The sequence below is a fragment of the Melanerpes formicivorus genome, unplaced genomic scaffold, assembly GCF_026170545.1.
Source record: "Melanerpes formicivorus ecotype bairdi unplaced genomic scaffold, bMelFor1.0.p_v2 SCAF_58, whole genome shotgun sequence".
Classification (NCBI taxonomy): Eukaryota; Metazoa; Chordata; class Aves; order Piciformes; family Picidae; genus Melanerpes; species Melanerpes formicivorus.
The window spans coordinates 878,983-898,344 of record NW_027142410.1 but is presented as its reverse complement, the minus strand read 5'-3'; the positions used below and the strand labels follow the sequence as shown (position 1 = coordinate 898,344).

The following is a 19,362-nucleotide window of genomic DNA, read 5'->3' as shown; positions in this document are numbered from 1 at the left end:
GCCTTATATTTGAATTTATGTTAGCATTAGCTGTCTACAACATTGTTAACATTTTTATAACATGTAGTAATAATTTAACATCAATAAATCTTAGTGTCATATATATATGAAGGGAATATTGGACTACAGTATGGTATGTTTAGTAAACAAGTTCAGAGGCTCATTTGGCATAGTTGCCCTCTGCAACTACCTGAAAGGTGGTTGTAGCCAGGAAGGGGTTGGTCTCTTCTCCCAGGCAACCAGCACCAGAACAAGGGGACACAGTCTCAAGCAGCGCCAGGGGAGGTTTAGACTCGAGGTGAGGAGAAAGTTCTTCACCAAGAGAGTCATTGGAATGTGCTGCCCAGGGAGGTGGTGGAGTCACCGTCCCTGGAGGTGTTCAAGAGGGGATTGGACGTGCCACTTGGTCTGGTCATGGGGTCTGTGGTGACAGGTTGGACTCGATGGTCCTCGGGGTCTCTTCCAACCTAAGTTATACTGTGATACTGTGATGAGTTTCTGGTTTCTTAGCTGCTTCCTCTTACAATGAGGAGCCTGGTTCTGATGTGCTTTAGTAAACTGCCAACTGCCGCTTTTTGGTTTGTGTGCCTGTTCCTTCAAGAAGGCCATCATGGGAGTGGAGCTGGCTGCACCATTAGCCTTCTTAGTTTAATACTCAGACTTAATGTAAGACTTTCCAGTATCTGAAGGGGGCCTACAGGAAGGCTGGGGAGGGACTGCTCAGGACCTCAGGTAGTGATAGGACTAGGGGGAATGGAATGAAGCTGGAGGTGGGGAGATTCAGGCTGGAGGTGAGGAGGAAGTTCTTCCCCATGAGAGTGGTGAAGCCCTGGAATGGGTTGTCCAGGGAGGTGGTTGGGGCCCCGTCCCTGGAGGTGTTTAAGATCAGGTTGGATGAGGCTCTGGCCAGGCTGATCTAGTGTGGGGTGTCCCTGCCCATGGCAGGGGGGTTGGAACTAGATGATCCTTGTGGTCCCTTCCAACCCTGACTGATACTATGATACTTTATGGAGCATAATTCACTAGGATATGCAGGTAAGTGTTTGAACAGCAGCTGAGTTTAGGAATTGTCTGTGTGTGGCTTTTGGTGTTAAAGCTATTGTTGTTAAAGCTATTGTTGTTAAATCATGTAAATTGAAGTGCATTGAGCACTCCCTTGGCTGCTTATTTGCCAGCACAGGAGCTTTAGTACACTGACTTATGAGATACGCAGCAGACTAAGGCTACTTCTGAGCATTTAAAACATCATAGTTTAGCTTAGTTCACGCTGAGTCTCAAGTAGCAAGAAGTGCCCATGTCACCCTGCTATTACTGGGGAAGGAAATTGCTGCTGCCTTCAGATAAGAGGTTGGATTGGTTTTGATGATGGCAAGTTTTAAAAAAAGGTATTTTTTTTTGGTTGTTTTTTGAGCACATACTTCTAAAAATGTTGGCTTGTAAATGGCAGCATGGTTAGCACAGTCATGCCTTGTAGTGTTTTAGAAGGGTTTTACAATATCTAGCAAAGGATTCTAGGAGCTAATGGACTTTTGGTAAAGGAAGGGATTTGATAAAGACCTTGTGTGTTGTTTTTGTCCTCTCCCCCCCACCCCAGTCCCATTGCTAGCAGTTATGAGAGCAGTTCCCATGTGGCATCTCCATTGGACCCAAAGGGACACTTTAACGTGGTTGTTAAAGAGGAGCCAGTAGATGACTATGACTATGGCTCAGGTATTTGCACACAAGAAGTCAGTGTGAAACAGGAAGACACAGAAGAAGAAACCGATGAGTATTCCAACGCTGAAGAGGATGATCTTGTCCTACAAAAACACCTGATGAGACGCAGGGAAACAGATGAAGTCGATGGAGAACTTGGGTCCAGGAAGCGTGCATTAACCAGTCCTTCAGGTGTTGCCAAAGCAAAAATGTTAAAACTGGATAGTGGGAAGATGCCTGTGGTCTATTTGGAGCCTTGTGCAGTCACAAAGAGCACAGTAAAAATATCTGAGCTGCCACAGACCATGCTCTCCTCAGGCAAAAAGGATAAATCTCCTTTGAATGCGGTACTGGATTCTGTGCCCGTGTGTTTTGAAAACCACAAAGTCTCTTGCTCAGGCACAGCCACTGTGGCTGAGGAGCTGGTTATGAAAAAACAATCTCTTGGAAATAAAATGTCACAGAAATACTCTTCAATCAGAGGGGCCCAGTGGGCTTTATCTAAAGCACCGAGTTTTAATTCCAGGGGCTCAGTAAGTTGTCACTTTGCAGCTAAAGAGATCTCTGGAAGAAAAAGGACTGGCATACTGAAGAATCCTATGTCCCTGAAAGGCTCTGGTAGCAATCAGAGCACCCTGTCCTCCGTTACAGCTAAAAGAGGGAGGCCACGGAAGCTGAAAATGTCCAAAGGCGGTCGGCCGCCTAGAAGTATAGGGAAAACTGTAATAGCAAGCAAGAACACCCATGTGGGGCCTGGGAGCATCCTTCCAGATGTTAAGCCAGACCTTGAAGATGTTGATGGAGTCCTCTTTGTGTCCTTCGCATCAAAGGTAAAACCTAACTATTCTGAGTAAAATTAAGACGCTTGTATAAAGAATGTCTCATTTTTAAGCTCTTTCTACTTAGGAGCTGAAAGGAAAACTTTCTTTTAAACTGAGTTTTGAGGTTTATGGCCTGCTTCCAAATCTGCTCTTAGCTTGTCTTTATGTTGCTCAGACTATGTTCTTACTTCTTAATAACTTGGGGGAGAGCAGTGGGATCTAGAGTTCTGGATTAAAGAATGCATGCTTATTTATTAAACAGCTTCACGTCTTCAACATTTCAGTCATAATTTGGTGTAGCCCTTCTTTGCATCTAAGTCAGTGTTTTAAAGTGAAGCACTGATTCAAGGCTCTTCACATATGCAGGAAGCTCTTGACATTCATACCGTTGATAGAGCTGGAGGAGAAGAATCACAGAATCTTCAAGCTCCCTTGTTGACTACAAATGATCCAGGTACATTTCTGTGGGTTTTGTAAGTGTCTGTTCCCTTCAGTAAGGGAATTTGTAACGGCACACTGAAAAAAATAACCATTTCAGTAATGGGTTTTTTTCATAGTAAGTATTTTTGACATGTTCTCACCATCTTTTTGAGTAGATTGTCAAGCAAGAATACAAGTACTGGAAAAGGAATTGATGGAAGAGCTGAAGACCTTAAGGCATAAGCAAGTAATACATCCTAGCCTTCAGGAAGGTAAGTGGGCAAGCATACCTGCTGTTACAGCTGGTTGTGCATTATACTTTATCATACTGAGCTGATAATTTCCTGTGGGATGCCATACTGTCTGTGCCCAGTACAGCTGGCATCTGATCTTGGATATTGGTTTTCTAATGTAGGAAAGTGCACAGGTCTGTAGATACAAATATTAGACAATGTAGAGAAATTCCTGTGAAACCCTCAGTTTCCCTCTTGCCACTTGTGGCAGTGAGACAAAACTGGGTCAGATGTGAGAGATTCTTCTTCCTGGAGGCTTTAAAAGTAGTTTCAGCTTGCCAGTAAAGATGTTTTCACTTTCACACATTCATGTTGCAAACTAAAAGAGGTGCAGGAGGCAGAAGGTGAATCCTGAATCTCCCAACAGCAGAGCAAGAGGTTGCATGTCATTACACACCTCCTGCAGAAGATGCTGAGCCTTCAGACTTCAGGCAGTGCCTGGTTTGTAATGAACTAATTCTTGTAGAAAGCAGGTGAAGTTGATTTTATTTCTCCATATAAAGTAACAGTTTATATGGTTGTAGAGGAGCTTGAGATCCAGAAATGTCTCTACAACTACCTGAAAGGAGGCTGTAGCCAGGTGGGGGTCGGTCTCTTTTCTCAGGCAACCAGCCCCAGAACAAAAGGACACAGTCTCAAGCTGCACCAGGGGCAGTTTAGGCTCGAGGTCAGGAGGAAGTTCTTCACAGAACGAGTTATTGGCCATTGGAATGTGCTGCCCAGGGAGGTGGTGGAGTCACCATCCCTGGAGGTGTTCAAGAGGGCATTGGACGTGGCACTTGAAGCCATGGTTTAGTCATGAGGTGTTGGGTGATAGGTTGGACTTGATGATCTCTGAGGTCGTTTCCGACCTTATTGATTCTATGAAACACTTAACTAAGACTACATTTGCTATGTTTTGAGTTGGTCACTGTAGATCCAGGTTCACAGAGCCAAGTACATAACTTGTAGCTTGTGATCTTTCATTTATACAGTATTGTCTTGAGGTCAGATGAAAGAAAGTCAGGTATCAACACAGCAGAACCTTAGATACTCTCTCTTTTGAACATTTTGACAGTCTTCAGCATTAATAGGCTTGAGACTGATAACAGATACCAGAAAAGATGAAGAAGAAATTGATCTGAATGGAAGGGTCACACCTCTTGCTTTTGAGGTTCTGGCCCTGAATTTTTCAGCTCACATCTGTAATGCTGTAGGGATTGAGACTCCAAATATTGATTTCGACTCTGCTGCTTATTTTGGGTCCTCACAGAGCTTCTGCTGTGAAGAGCCCTGGATTACCTTGAATGGTTTATGCATGGGGCATGATGAAGTAGCCTGTCCTTTTTTGTAGCTGTTTAAAAGGTTGCCTTTGCATCTTGCTGGTGTTCAGCTGGTGTTCCTGTCTTCTACCTTCGTACAGTGGACATAAGAAGGGTAGTAGAGAGCGCTCTGAGCCCCGTTCTTCGTGTGGTGGAAATGAAACAAGATAATCCATCTCCAGCTCCCTTGTAGCTCAGTGGTGTGGCATCATCATAGAATCATAGCCATTAGAATGTGTTAGCCATTGGAATGTGCTGCCCAAGGAGGTAGTGGAGTCATCGTCCCTGGAGGTATTCAAGAAGGTGTTGGATGTGGCACTGGGAGCCATGTTCTAGTAGTCATGAGGTCTTGGGTGACAGGTTGGACTTGATGATCTTTGAGGTCTTTTCCGACCTTGTTGATTCTGTGATACAGCACTGAGCTAGTATTACAGCAGTACTAAGGCTTTTTTGGGTCATAATGTAGGCCTCCTAGATGTTATCTTTACCCAAGAAAAGTATAATAAAATTATGGTATGTTGGCAACCACAGCATCAGAAATGGCTGTTTGACTTGAGGTGATCCTGAAACTAGGAACATAGAATCATGCAGCACATTCCAATGGCTAACAACTCTCTCTGTGAAGAACTTTCTCCTCACCTCGAGCCTAAACTTCTCCTGGCACAGCTTGAGGCTGTGTCCTCTTGTTCTGGTGCTGGTTGCCTGGGAGAAGAGACTAACCCCCGCTTGGCTACAACCTCCCTTCAGGTAGTTGTAGAGAGCAATAAGGTCTCCCCTGAGCCTCCTCCTCTCCAACCTAAATAGCTCCAGCTCCCTCAGCCTCTCCTCATAGGGCTTGTGCTCCAAACCCCTCCCCAGCTTTTTTGCCCTTCTCTGGATGCCTTCCAGCAACTAAACATCTTTCCTAAACTGAGGGGCCCAGAACTGGACACAGGACTCAAGGTGTGGCCTAACCAGTGCTGAGTACAGGGGTACAATGACTTCCCTGCTCCTGCTGGCCACACTATTCTTGATGCAGGCCAGGATGCCATTGGCCTTCCTGGGCACACTGCTGGCTCACATTCAGTTGGCTGTCAATCAGCACCCCCAGGTCCATTTCTGTTTGGCAGCTCTCCAGCCATTCTGACCCCAGCCTGTAGCACTGCCTGGGGTTGTTGTGGCCAAAGTGCAGCACCTGGCACCTGGACTTGTTGAATGCCATCGTGTTGGACTCTGCCCATCTGTCCAGCCTATCAAGGTCCCTCTGGAGAGCCCTCCTACCCTCTAGCAGAGGGTCCTGCTCCCAACTTGGTATCATCTGCAAATTTACTGATGACTGACTCAATCCTCTCATCCAGTTCATCAGTAAAGATGTTGAACAGGATGGGGCCAAGCACTGATCCCTGGGGGACACCACTGGTGACTGTCCTCCAGCTGGCTGTGGCACCATTCACCACCACTCTCTGGGCACAGCCCTCCAGCCAGTTCCTCACCCAGCACAGAGTGCTACTGTCCAAGCCACGGGCTGACAGCTTGGCCAGGAGTTTGCTGTGGGGAATGGTGTCAAAGGCCTTGCTGAAGTCCGGGTAGGCTACATCCACAGCCTGCCCCACATCCACCATGCAGTCACCTGATCACAGGAAGAGATCAGGTTGGTCAGGCAGGACCAACCCACATGCTTTTGCTCCGGCTTCTAAATGAGCAGTGGTGAAATGTGTGGTACCTTCTGAATGGTGTTGAGCAGTTCACAGATACCAGAAAATTGGCAAGAAAAGTCAAGCACCAGGCTAAGATCTAACCAATTTTGATTTTATTGAGTGCTTAGGACATCATTTCCAGTGCTGGGTGGTATTCTACTGAGCCTTTTAAATGGTGAAATTGTAGTTCAGCAATGAAGAGAATGACCCTAGCTGGCTAATTTGCAGAGGGAAAAGCAGTTATGTGAAGATTATTCACAGCAGGAGCATTAGAGCAGATAGATACAGATGTAATTCAATCATGCTGTGAGGTTGCTTTCTGAGATCCACTGAGGATGTGTTGGATCTGTACCTGAACCCCACAATTGCTGTTGATTTGTCAAGGTTAAGAAAATTATGGTTGAGGCTTTCTAGGTCTTAGTGGCACTGAGTCTGCAGAGAGAAGATGCTTCAGCAAGAAGGGAATTTGACTTAAGCATGTTAGAAGGAGTGCTTCTGCTGGAGTACTTCAGTGCTATGGGGTGCCTCTTCTGTCTGAGTCCCTTACCATATTCCTGGAAATCAGAAGCATTGTTGCCATGCATCCTATTTCAGATTCATCAGTTGCATCTGGTGGAGAGTTCTTAAGGTTCTTCATCAGCTGTCATTAGATTATAGCAACTGAAATTTAGCAATAGTCTGGAGATGATAAAAATTAATAGAAGTGGTGCCCATCATGTGCATCAATGTCTGTACTGGCATAGTACTCTTACCTTTTGTTCTCCTTTGTCTGCTTGTGTTCAATCCATGTTACACTTGTTGGAGTCATCCTCTTGTTTCCTGTCTGGGTGTTTTTTACTTCTGATCCTAAACTGAAATAATAACATTTTGGGGTTGTGTGTTTGTCTGAGCATTAAACAAAGCTAAGCTTGTTTTGGAAGGTGGCAAAACAGTTCAGATGCAGTGTCAAGGAAAACAAAGAGTATACACTTTTCATTTTACTTTAACTGGAGTTTGAAAAGAGATGGATGGCACCTTGTCATTTTGCACTTGACATGTTTTTATACAAAGCACTAGATTGACTGGCTGGCTGCTCATTTTCCCTGTAGATTTGAAAATTATCTCACTGCAGCATCTTGATAACAGTATCTGTTAAAACAATCAGGTCTGAGATTTGTTCCAGCTTGATTGCTTTCATGCTGCCACTAAGCAGGTCTCTGTGTTGCCACTTAAGAGCATAAATACGTACCAGCAACACAGAAGTTCTTCTGTATGTGCAGATGCTGCTTTGTGTCCTAAACTGTGTCAGGTCATACATTTCACAGGCCTTTGACACTGTCCCCTACAGCAAACTCCTGGCCAAGCTGTCAGCTCATGGCTTGGATGGCAGCACTCTGTGCTGGGTTAGGAACTTTATTATTAGAATTAGAATAAACCAAACCAGGTTGGAAGAGACCTCCAAGATCATCGTGTCCAACCCATCAACCAATCCAACCCACCCAAACAGCTAACCCATGGCACCAAGCACCCCGTCAAGTCTCCTTCTGAACACCTTCAATGACGGCGACTCCACCACCTCCCCGGGCAACCCGTTCCATAGCGCAATCACTCTTTCTGTATAGAACTTCTTCCTAACATCCAACCTGAACCTCCCCTGGCGCAGCTTGAGACTGTGTCCTCTTGTTCTGGTACTGGGTGCCTGGGAGAAGAGACCATCATCAGCCTGTCTACAACCTCCCTTCAGGTAGTTGTAGAGAGTGATAAGGTCACCCCTAAGTCTCCTCTTCTCCAGGCTAAGCAGCCCCAGCTCCCTCAGCCTCTCCTCATAGGGCTTGTGTTCCAAACCCCTCACCAACTTTGTTGCTCTTCTCTGGACTCGTTCCAGCAAGTCAACATCCTTCCTAAACTGAGGGGCCCAGAACTGGACACAGTACTCGAGGTGTGGCCTAACCAGTGCAGTGTACAGGGGCAGAATGACCTCCCTGCTCCTGCTGGCCACACTGTTCTTGATGCAGGCCAGGATGCCATTGGCCCTCTTGGCTGCCTGGGCACACTGCAGGCTCATGTTAAGCCTACCATCAACCAGCACCCCCAGATCCCTCTCTGCCTGGCTGCTCTCTAGCCACTCTGACCCCAGCCTGTATGTCTGCATGGGGTTGTTGTGGCCAATGTGCAGAACCCGGCATTTGGATGTGTTAAATCTCATGCCGTTGGATTCTGCCCATCTGTCCAGCCTGTCCAGGTCTCTCTGCAGAGCCTCTCTACCCTCCAGCAGATCAACTCTTGCCCCCAGCTTGGTGTCGTCAGCAAATTTACTGATGATGGACTCAATGCCCTCATCCAGATCATCAATAAAGATGTTAAAGAGCACAGGGCCCAGCACTGATCCTTGGGGCACACCACTAGTGACTGGTTGCCAGCTGGATGTGGCACCATTCACCACCACTCTCTGGGCTCGGCCCTCCAGCCAGTTCCTAACCCATCGCAGTGTGCTCCCGTCCAAGCCATGGGCTGACAGCTTGGCCAGCAGTTTGCTATGGGGGACGGTGTCAAAGGCCTTGCTGAGGTCCAGGTAGACTACATCAACAGGCCTCCCCACATCCACCAGGCGGGTCACCTGATCATAGAAGGAGATCAGGTTGGTCAGGCAGGACCTGCCCTTCCTAAATCCATGCTGGCTAGGCCTGATCCCTTGGCCATCCTGTAAGTGTTGTGTTATTGAACTCAGGATGACCTGTTCCATGATCTTGCCTGGCACTGAGGTCAGGCTGACAGGCCTGTAATTCCCTGGCTCATCCAACCGGCCCTTCTTATGGATGGGCACCACGTTGGCCAGCTTCCAGTCCTCTGGGACCTCGCCAGTGAGCCAGGACTGCTGGAAAATTATGGAGAGTGGCTTGGCCAGCTCATCTGCCAGCTCTCTCAGCACCCTAGGATGAATCCCATCTGGTCCCATGGACTTGTGGGGATCCAAGCTGCTAAGGAGAGTTCCAACTACCGCCTCATGGAACATAGGGAAACTGTGCAGCTCCCTGGCTCCTTCTGCTAGCTCTGCAGACCAGCTGTCAGGAAGACGTTCTGCCCTTCTAGTAAAAATTGAGGCAAAGAAGGTGTTAAGTATCTCTGCCTTTTCCTTATCCTTGGTTACAATGTTCCCCTCCGTATCCACCAAGGAGTGGAGGTTTTCCTTCCCCTTCCTCTTACTATTAATGTATTTATAGAAGGACTTTTTGTTGTCCTTCACAGTAGAGGCCAGTTTAAGTTCCAAGTGTGCTTTTGCCTTCCTAATTCTCTTCCTACAAGACCTAGCAACATCCTTAAACATTCTGTGGGTTGCCTCCCCTCGCTTCCAAAGGTGATACACCCTCTTTTTTTCCCTCAGTTCCATTAAAAGTTCATGAACCATCCAGGCTGGCCGTCTGCCCCGGCGGCTCATCTTCTGGCACATTGGCACAGCCTGTCCCTGAGCCTTCAACAATTCTTCATTGAAGTAGGTCCAGCTCTCCTGGACCCCTTTGTTTTTAAGGACTTTATCCCAAGGAACCCTCTGAATTAGTTCCTTGAGTAACCCAAAGTCCGCCCTCCGGAAGTCCAGAGTGGAGGTCTTCTTGCCGCCCCTCTTGGCTTGACCAAAAACCGAGAATTCAATTATCTCGTGGTCACTGGACCCCAAACACCCTCCAACCACCACATCACCCACCAGTCCTTCCCTGTTGGTGAAGAGGAGGTCAAGCATAGCCTTGCCCCTGGTAGGCTCTCGCAGCACCTGGGATAAGAAGCTGTCCTCCATGCATTCTAAAAACCTTCTAGACTGTCTCCTCTCTGCCGTGTTGAGTTCCCAGCAGATGTCAGGCAGGTTGAAGTCACCCATGAGAACAAGGTCCGGAGATCTTGAGACAGCCCTAAGCTGCCTATAGAATGCTGGCTGGAGGGCTGAGCCAAGAGAGAGGTGGTGAAAGGTGCCACATCCAGCTGGCAGCCAGGCATTAGTGGTGTCCCCCAGGGATCAGTGCTGGGCCCTATGCCCTTTAATATCTTTATTGATGATCTGGATGAGGATATTGAGTCCATCATCAGTAAGTTTGCAGATGACACCAAGCTGGGGGCAGGTGTTGATCTGTTAGAGAGTAGGAGAGCTCTCCAGAGAGACCTTGACAGGCTGGACAGATGGGCAGAGTCCAACATGATGGCATGAGATTTAACACATCTGAGCACCAGGATCTACACATTGGCCACAACAACCCCATGCAGTGCTACAGGCTGGGGTCAGAGTGGCTGGAGAGCAGCCAGTTGGAGAAGGACCTGGGGGTACTGGTTGACTGTAAGCTGAACATGAGCTGGCAGTGTGCCCAGGTGGCCAAGAAGGCCAATGGCATCCTGGCCTGCATCAGGAACAGTGTGGCCAGCAGGAGCAGGGAGGTCATTGTGCCCCTGTATTCAGCACAGGTTAGGCCACAGCTTGAGTCCTGTGTCCAGTTCTGGGCCCCTCAGTTTAGGAAAGATGTTGAGTTGCTGGAGCGTGTCCAGAGAAGGGCAACAAAGCTGGGGAGGGGTTTGGAGTACAGCCCTGTGAGGAGAGGCTGAGGGAGCTGGGGTTGCTTAGCCTGGAGAAGAGGAGGCTCAGGGGAGACCTTATTGCTCTCTACAACTACCTGAAGGGAGGTTGTAGCCAAGAGGGGGTTGGTCTCTTCTCCCAGGCAACCAGCACCAGAACAAGAGGACACAGTCTCAAACTGTGCCAGGGGAAGTTTAGGCTCGAGGTGAGGAGAAAGTTCTTCACAGAAAGAGTGATTGGCCACTGGAATGTGCTGCCAGGGAGGTGGTGGAGTCACCATCACTGGAGGTGTTTAGGAAGAGACTGGATGAGGCACTTGGTGCCATGGTTTAGTTGATTAGATGGTGTTGGGTGATAGGTTGGACTCAATGATCTCAAAGGTCTCTTCCAACCTTGTTTATTTTATTCTATTTTCAAATTCAAAACTCACATATTTAGTATATAAATTTCAGACCTGTTGGCAGCTGTAGCAACACTTGTAGGTTTCTGTAGCAAGTAACCAAAATAGCTGTTCTCAACTCCAGACTGGGAGCTGAATTTGATTGGCAAGCTATTTCTTGAACTCTGTGTAAATACTTTCTGAATAAGCTTTCAAGTCAGATTTGCTAGCATCTTTTTTCTCAGCATTTCTGTAGCTGTGTTCATTCTGCCTTTGTGACCATGTCAAGTCTTTTGGGGAGTTTTTGAGTGTTTTGGGCAAGTTGATGAAGGAAGGTGATACCAGCAGTTAAGCAGTTCTGATGGCATCAACAGTGTGGATTGTTTAGTTTCTTTATAACCTTTTTTTTTGCTTAAAAGCCCCCATCCCAGAGTTATATTACAAAGTGCTGAACCTGGGAATAAAACAACCTACTTCATCTAACAAATGAATTCTGGGAATTATTCCAGTGCTGGCACTTCAGTTAATATGTTTCTGTGGAAACTTTGGTAGTAGTCAGGAAAACTATGAAAATTTATTTACTTATTTATTACATTTCCTATTCCCTGAAATGCTCTTTGTAGCTGCTGCAAATGCAGCATGTAAGTAACAGGTACAGTCACAAATTCTCTTCTCCAGGTCATTTCAAATGGTGGGTGAATGCTAGCAAGGCCTGTATACAGCTTAAAGGTTTATTGTTTAGCAAATACTTTGACTTTCTTTTGCCCAACATCTTGCTGCATTGACACATTCACTGATCCTTGCATCTTGTAGTGGGACTGAAGTTGAATTCTGTCGACCCAACAATGAGCATTGACCTGAAATACTTGGGTGTGCAGCTTCCTCTTTCCTACTCGAATTACTCTTTGTGGAGCTATCCGGGAGCCAATCCTAATTCTCCAGGTGGGTAGCACGTGAACACACGGAAGAAATGTCAAGTATTGCCTTCTAATTTTAATGATCAGAAGGAGAGAATGGCCATTTAGTTGAACTTGGTGTCTTAAAGAGATGAAAATGTTACTAAAATGGCAAAATATGACAACTGCCTTAAATCACTCTGTGGTTAGTGGCCAGGGAGTCTTGAAGAATTCTGGCCACATTGTCTTCAGCCTTCCCTTTTTGTGATGGTTGTGGGCCAATAGTATTCTCTGTCTGGTTTATTTTTAACACCCATATTTGCCTGTTTGAACTGAATTTTGTCAGTGTTAATACACAGATTAGCTAGTCTCAAGTTGCTCAGAAAACCCTAAGCAATTGACATTTCTCTGATGGAGCTCACATGCAAAACAAAGTTGTCTTCCACAGAACTGAGTATCAGAACTTTCCAGAAGAAGCCTGAGGCTCCACTTGGAGGCTAACCTATAACTTCATGATAATTATTATAAAAGTGCTGACCAGTTGTGATTTTAGAACTCATTTGGTATCCAAGCAATGCATTTCATAGTATCATAGTACCAGTCAGGGTTGGAAGGGACCACAAGGATCATCTAGTTCCAACCCCCCTGCCATGGGCAGGGACACCCCACACTAGATCAGGCTGGCCAGAGCCTCATCCAGCCTGGGCTTAAACACCTCCAGGGACAGGGCCTCAACCACCTCCCTGGACAACCCATTCCAGTGCCTCACCACTCTCATGCTGAAGAACCTCCTCCTCACCTCCAGCCTGAATCTCCCCACTTCCAGCTTCATTCCATTCCCCCTAGTCCTATTACTGGACACGTTCCAGCACCTCCACATCCCTCTTGTAATAGGGGCTCCAGAACTGGACACAGTACTCCGGGTGGGGTCTCGCCAGAGCTGAGTAGAGGGGGAGGATCACCTCCCTTGACCTGCTGGCCACACTTCTCCTGATGCAGCCCAGGATCTGATTGGCTTTCTGGGCTGCAAGTGCACACTGAGAGCTCATGTTGAGCTTCTCCTCCACCAGCACCCCCAAGTCTCGCTCCTCAGGGCTGCTTTCCAGCCAGTCACTGCCCAACCTGGATTTGTGCCTGGGATTGCCTCGACCCAGATGCACGACCCTGCACTTGCTCTTATTGAACTTCATGAGGTTGGCTTGTGCCCACCTCTCCAGCCTGTCCAGGTCCCTCTGGATGGCCTCCCTTCCCTCCAGCCTGTCTGCTGCACCTCACAGCTTGGTGTCATCAGCATTTCTTGCGGTACTCGGTGATTCCAATACTGCTGATAGCATTTTTAATATTGAGCTAGTTGGAAAAAGTACAGGGTGATTATATTTCTCTTCTTTCTCCTACTTTAATATTATTAATAAGCACAATATTAATTATTAACAAGAATATTATTAATGTTCTTAATAAGAATATTACACTCACTGTCTTTCTTAATCTGCTGCTTTGGAAGCTGGTAAAGAGGCAGCTATTGTATCTTGGCTTAATTTTCACTGAAAAAGAGGCAGATTGAGTTCAGAAGACTTCAGCTCAGTGTCAAATGCAATTATTTCTAGCCTAGTGATGTGTAAAATGGTCACACAGATCCTGGTTAGTGTTTTTACATTCCAACTTACAATGCAGAGAGCTGGTGGGTAACTTGACAGAGATGTTGCTGTCTGCCTTTTGTGATTCTTCTGTGTCTCTACCCCTAACTGGTACTCAGATAAATTTGACAGCAAATGTTAAATGAAGTTTCTACACATCTTACAGAACTTACTGGTTCATTTGAAGGCAGAGACTCAAATTGCTTTCTTTGCTGAGAAAGGTTGTATCATCTCAAAGCCTGCCTGTTCCTTTTTAAACTACTGACTAGCTGATTCATGCCTTTGAGTTTTGGAATCAAGTACTTGATCCATTGCTAAGGAGGAGACTAAAACTGAAAATATAGGGGACATATTTTGTATGGGATAGCAGATGCATAGCCATACAACTTCTACAATAAGTTTAGCTTGTTGAGTGTTTAATGAAAAAAAGCAAAAGCAAAACCCAGCTGCAAAAACCAAAACATAGAAGCAAACCAACAGAAGCAATAAACACCAAGTTTCTTTATTTGGCCTTTTGATTTGCTACTGCTCATCTACTCCTGTGAAGGAGAAAGCACAGTTTGCTAGGATATTGATGCAGTCAAGCTTGGCTTATAAACTGAGGCTGGCTTTCTTCTTTTCCAGATGCTGGATTTCCTTTTGTCTCCAGGACAGGAAAGACAAATGATTTCACAAAAATCAAAGGCTGGCGAGGGAAGCTTCACGGCGCTTCTCGAAATGAAGGTAAAAAAGGGGAAAAAAGAGATCATTATACCTATTCCCAACATGTGGCCTTTCTCTTGATCTTGCATAGATCTTGCAATTTGGTAACTGTCTGTATCTTGATGAGAGATTGCTTTTCTATATCAAATCTTGCCATGAGTAAAGGAATTTTTTGGTAATGTTTCCGAGGCCAGAGTGGAGATCAAAGCTGTCACAGCTTTGTTATTTGTTCACCACTTTTGAGTTTACTTGGAAATAAGCTAATCCCAGAGCTGTGTTGCCCTAGGAACCCTGATGAACAGGAGTAATTTTCATTTATATTGATGTATTTTTTAGCTCTAGTTAGAATAGATGGTTCATAGGTAATTCCTTTGCCCTCTTTCTGGAAGAAATGGATATTGGTCAATCTGCCATTTTTCACTTTAAGTCGAGGTTAAGTATTCAGCTTGTGCCTTCTGCATTTTCATACAGTGTTGTGTTGGGGCATTACTGCTGTGTTTGGTTGTAGCAGGAATGCTAGATGTTTAGGACAAACAAAGTAAGTTGGTAGAAACACTGCCTGATGAAGGGTTACTGGTTTTGTGAACAAATGCACCTATAAAATCTCTACAAAACCAGTTGTTCTGACAGCTGGTTGTGCTTCAGAGTGGATTGTATTTGGTCTGCCCGTGTTCTGCTCTCCTAAAAGAATTGTATTTCTTTTTGAGAGCTCCTGATCTCTGTGTTGTTTCATTATTATGAGATTTGACAGTGTGATTTCCCAGGAAATAGGTGATGTGCTCTTCATTGATTTAGGTGGCAGTTCAGAAGGTTCCTTGAAGAATCGCTCAGCATTCTGTAGCGACAAGCTGGATGAGTACCTGGAAAATGAAGGGAAATTGATGGAAACAAGTATGGGATTCTCTTCTAGCACTCCCACCTCTCCTGTGGTATATCAGCTTCCCACTAAGAGCACTAGCTATGTGCGAACACTTGATAGTGTTTTAAAGAAGCAGTCCACCATAATTCCATCAACATCTTACACGTTCAAGCCTATTCCTCTATCATCTACCTCTAGGAAGACAAAGGCTCAAACCAGACAGACATCTGCACACAGCAGAGTAAAATCATCTTACAAGCCTATACTGCCATCACCTTACTCTGTAAGACAGAAACAGAACGCTACAGCATCAGGGGACAAGGCTACTAGGTCTGTCCCAAACAGCAGTTTGAGTAACCAGGGAGATAATTTTATGGTGCCAGGTCTGGACGAAAACATGCTTCCAAAACAGATTAGTTTGCGCCATGCTCCGCAACAGCAGCAGGGAGCTCGCCCACCAGGTCTGTCTAAATCTCAAGTGAAGTTAATGGACTTGGAAGACTGTGCCCTCTGGGATGGCAAACCACGGACCTATATTACAGAAGAGCGAGCAGACATCTCTCTGGCAACCCTGCTTACAGCTCAGGTACATCTGTCGTAGTTTCCTACCTTTCTGTGCGGTTGCTCTTCCAAATCTGTCCGCTTGCAGATGTTATGTGCAGATGTAGAAAACACATACACACATATATATATATGTGGCAGCTGGGTAGGTTTATTCTGAACATTAGGAAAAAAATTTCACAGAAAGAGTGGTCTGTGGGCTACCCAGGGAGGTGGTTGAGTCACTAACCCTGGTTGTGTTTAAAGGTTGTTTGGATGTGGTGCCTGGGGATATGGTTTAGGAATGAACCTTGTAGGAGTAGGGTTATCAGTTGGGCTGGGGGATCCTGAAGGTCTTTTCCAGCCTGAATGGTTCTTGTGATTCTGTGATATATGAAATGCATCTATAAATGAAGCTTGAAGCTGCTAAGGTGCATGAAAAAGCATGATGTTCCTTTGTGGTGTAGTCTTTGAGTGGAAGTTGAGAAGTGCTGCCTTGGTAGGATGTAAAAAACGCATGGTGAGAATAGCATGTTGATATGAAGTGTTAATTTATGTGGTCTCAAGTTCTTACCATAAAAAATTTCAATGGAATGGAATAGAATAGAATTGAATTGAATTTACCAGGTTGGAAAAGACCTTTGAGATCATCAAGTCCAACCTATCACCCAACACCATTTAATCAACTAAACCATGGCACCGAGTACCCCATCCAGTCTCTTCTTAAACACTTCAGTGATGGTGATTGCACCACCTCCCTGGGCAGCACATTCCAATGGCCAATCACAGCCACACAGTTGGAGGGGTTATTCAAGGTTAGCATAGCAATTTTGCACATGCTTGATCTAATCATACTAAAAGCTGAGGTGTAAACTTTACAATTTTTCTTAGGCTTCTCTCAAAACCAAACCTATTCACAAAATCATCAAGCGGCGAGCACCTCCTTGCAACCGGGATTTCTGCCGGCTGGGATGCATCTGTGCCAGTCTAGCACTGGAGAAACGTCAGCCCACCCACTGCCGCAGGCCAGACTGCATGTTTGGTTGTACTTGCTTTAAGAGAAAAGTGTTGCTGGTGAAGGGAGGATCAAAACACAAGAAAATGATGAAGAAGGCTGTGCGTGGAAGTCTTGTGGTCTACGGAACACAGGAAGAACAGCAAGGGGATGAAACTAAGGAAGAAGAGGGAGATGGGGAGGAAGATGAGCTGAAGCAGAAAGATAAGAAGAAGAGAAAAAGAGTGGAGTACAGTGAGTATTGCTGGGAAAAAGGGATTGTGTACAGCTGTGCATCCATCTTGATGGGCATTTTTATTGGGGCATAGTAGTGATGCCATTTCTAAATCCAGAAACTGTGAATGAATTCCAAGAGATTCGTAGATTCATCGAGTGGTTTGCATCATCTGCTTCCATATAGCTGATGAACAGCAAGTAACATCTTTTCTCTTATTTGTAACTCCTACCTGTTGAGTGTTTTGGGTACTACTGAGTTGTTCATGAACCACACCTATTTCATCACAATAGCCAGCTTCCAGTTCCTTAAGAAGTTAGTCTGTAGGACCTCAGGGACAGGGGGGCAGAGCAGAGCTGGCAGATTTTAAGGACATTGTCCTTGATCCCCATGTGTAAGAAATCAAGCAAGGAAGGGAAGATACTAGTATGGCTGAATTAGAGATCTGCTGGTCAAAACAGAGAGCAAGAAGGAACTGAGCAGTCAGTGGAAGCAGGGACAGGTAACCTGAGAGGAATATAGGATACAGGAACACTGCCCCAGTTGTGTAGGGATAAGATCAGGAAGCCAAGGTGTGGCTGCAGCTAACCTGATAATGGATGCCAAGAATAACAAGAAGGGCTTTTAGAGGTACATGAACAAGCAAAGGAAGGTTAAAGTGTGCCCCCTCTGAGGACTGAGAATGGAGAGCTGATGTCAACGGACAAGGAGAAGGTTGAGGTACTCAAATAACATTTTTGGCTCAGTCTTCACTGGCAATTTTGCTCTGTCCCCCTCCTGAGTCAGTGGACCAATAGGTGTGGATCAGGAGGGTAAAATCCTTCCCACTGTAAGAGAAGATCAAGTTCAGGACCACGTGAGGAACCTGAACATACATAAGTCTATGGGACCTGATGAGATGCATCCCAGATTCCTGAATGAATTGACTGATGCAAAGCCACTCCCAGTAATATTTGAAAAGTGCTGGCAGTCAGGTAAATTCCCTGGTGACTGGAAGAAGGGAAACATTGTGGCCATTTTAAAAAGGGTACAGAAGAGGACCCTGAAAATTATTGACCTGTCAGCCTCACCTATGTGCCTGGGAAAAGATCCTCCTGGAAGCTGTACTGGAATAAATGGAGGACAGGGAGGTGATCTGAGACAGCCAGCATGGCTTCACCCAAGGCAAGTCCTGCCTGACCAGCCTAGTGGCTTTCTACATCAGCAGACAAAGAAAGACCAACAGTTGTCATCTGTCTGGACTTCTGTAAAGCCTTTGACACAGTCCCCCTCAACATCCTTCTCTCTGAACTGGAGAGATGGATTTGATGGGTGGACTGTTGAGTGGGTAAGGAATTGGTTGGATGACCACATACAGAGGGTATTGGTCAATGGCTCGATGTTCACATGGAGACAGGTGACAAGTGATGTCCCTCAAGGGTCATTATTGGCAACAGTGCTGTTCAGTATTTTCATCAGTGATATTTGACAGAGAGATTGAGTGCACGCTCGGCAAGTTTGCAGACAATACCAAGCTGAGTGGTGCAGCCGATAAGACTGAAGGACGGGATGCCATCCAGAGGGACCTGAACAGGCTGGAGAGGTAGCCTGAGGAGAACCAGTCCTGCACCTAGGTTGATCCAATCCTTGATACCAATACAGGCTGGGGGATTGATGAAATTGAGAGCAGCCCTGCAGAAAAGGACCCGGGGGGTGTTGGCAGGTGAGAAGCTGGACATGAGCCAAAAATGTGCACTTGCAGCCCAGAAGGTGAATTGCATCCTGGGCTGCATCCAAAGATGCATGGCCAGCAGGTCATGAGAGGTGATTCTGCTACTCTGCTCCTAGTTATGAGACCCCCAACACAAGCCAGATGTGGATCTGCAGTGGGTCCAGAGGATAGCCACAAAAATGATCAGAAGGGGTGGAGCACTTGTCCTGTGAAGACAGACTGAGAGAACGGCCTGTTCAGCCTGGAGAAGGGAAGGCGCTCAGGAGACCTTACAGCTACATTTCAGTATGTGAAGGGGTCCTACAGGAAGGCTGTGGAAAGAGTGTTCAGTAGGACTTGTAGCAATAGGATGAGGGGCAATGCTTTGAAGCTGGAGCAGGGTAGATTGGGGTTGTACATACGGAATGAAAGTGGTGAAATACTGAAACAAGGTGCCCAGGAATGTGCTTGTGGCCCTGTCTGCAGACATTCAAGATCAGACTTCATGTGGTCCTAGGCAGCCTGGTGTAGTTGGAAGTGTCCCTGCTCACTGCAGGCAGTTGGAGAAGTTGGCCTTTGAAGGTCCATTCCAACCTGATGCAATCTGTGAATATGAGTTTTTTTTGATAATTCAAATTCTTGCTCAGCTCTTCAGGCAGCCAAGATGAAGGATGTGACATAATTACTGCTGTC

General features: G+C 46.0%; 1 protein-coding gene and 1 long non-coding RNA gene across 9 annotated transcripts in view; one reads left to right on the top strand and one right to left on the bottom strand.

The window, feature by feature from the left end:
• The window catches only part of MGA (MAX dimerization protein MGA), a 74,327-nt gene that overhangs the window by 20,506 nt on the left and 34,459 nt on the right, over window positions 1-19,362 (top strand). For all 8 annotated transcript variants that reach the window (XM_068161410.1, XM_068161414.1, XM_068161412.1 and 5 more), the window contains exons 3-9: window positions 1,595-2,525; window positions 2,883-2,970; window positions 3,113-3,208; window positions 11,933-12,061; window positions 14,274-14,372; window positions 15,147-15,796; window positions 16,642-16,999. In XM_068161410.1, the coding sequence (XP_068017511.1) occupies window positions 1,595-2,525; window positions 2,883-2,970; window positions 3,113-3,208; window positions 11,933-12,061; window positions 14,274-14,372; window positions 15,147-15,796; window positions 16,642-16,999 (2,351 nt within the window). The remainder of the gene's footprint in view (window positions 1-1,594; window positions 2,526-2,882; window positions 2,971-3,112; window positions 3,209-11,932; window positions 12,062-14,273; window positions 14,373-15,146; window positions 15,797-16,641; window positions 17,000-19,362) is intronic.
• Window positions 14,368-19,362, bottom strand: part of LOC137452750 (uncharacterized) — a 41,960-nt gene continuing 36,965 nt past the window's right edge. The window contains exon 3 of the long non-coding RNA XR_010990164.1: window positions 14,368-15,211. This is a non-coding gene — a long non-coding RNA (uncharacterized lncRNA). The remainder of the gene's footprint in view (window positions 15,212-19,362) is intronic.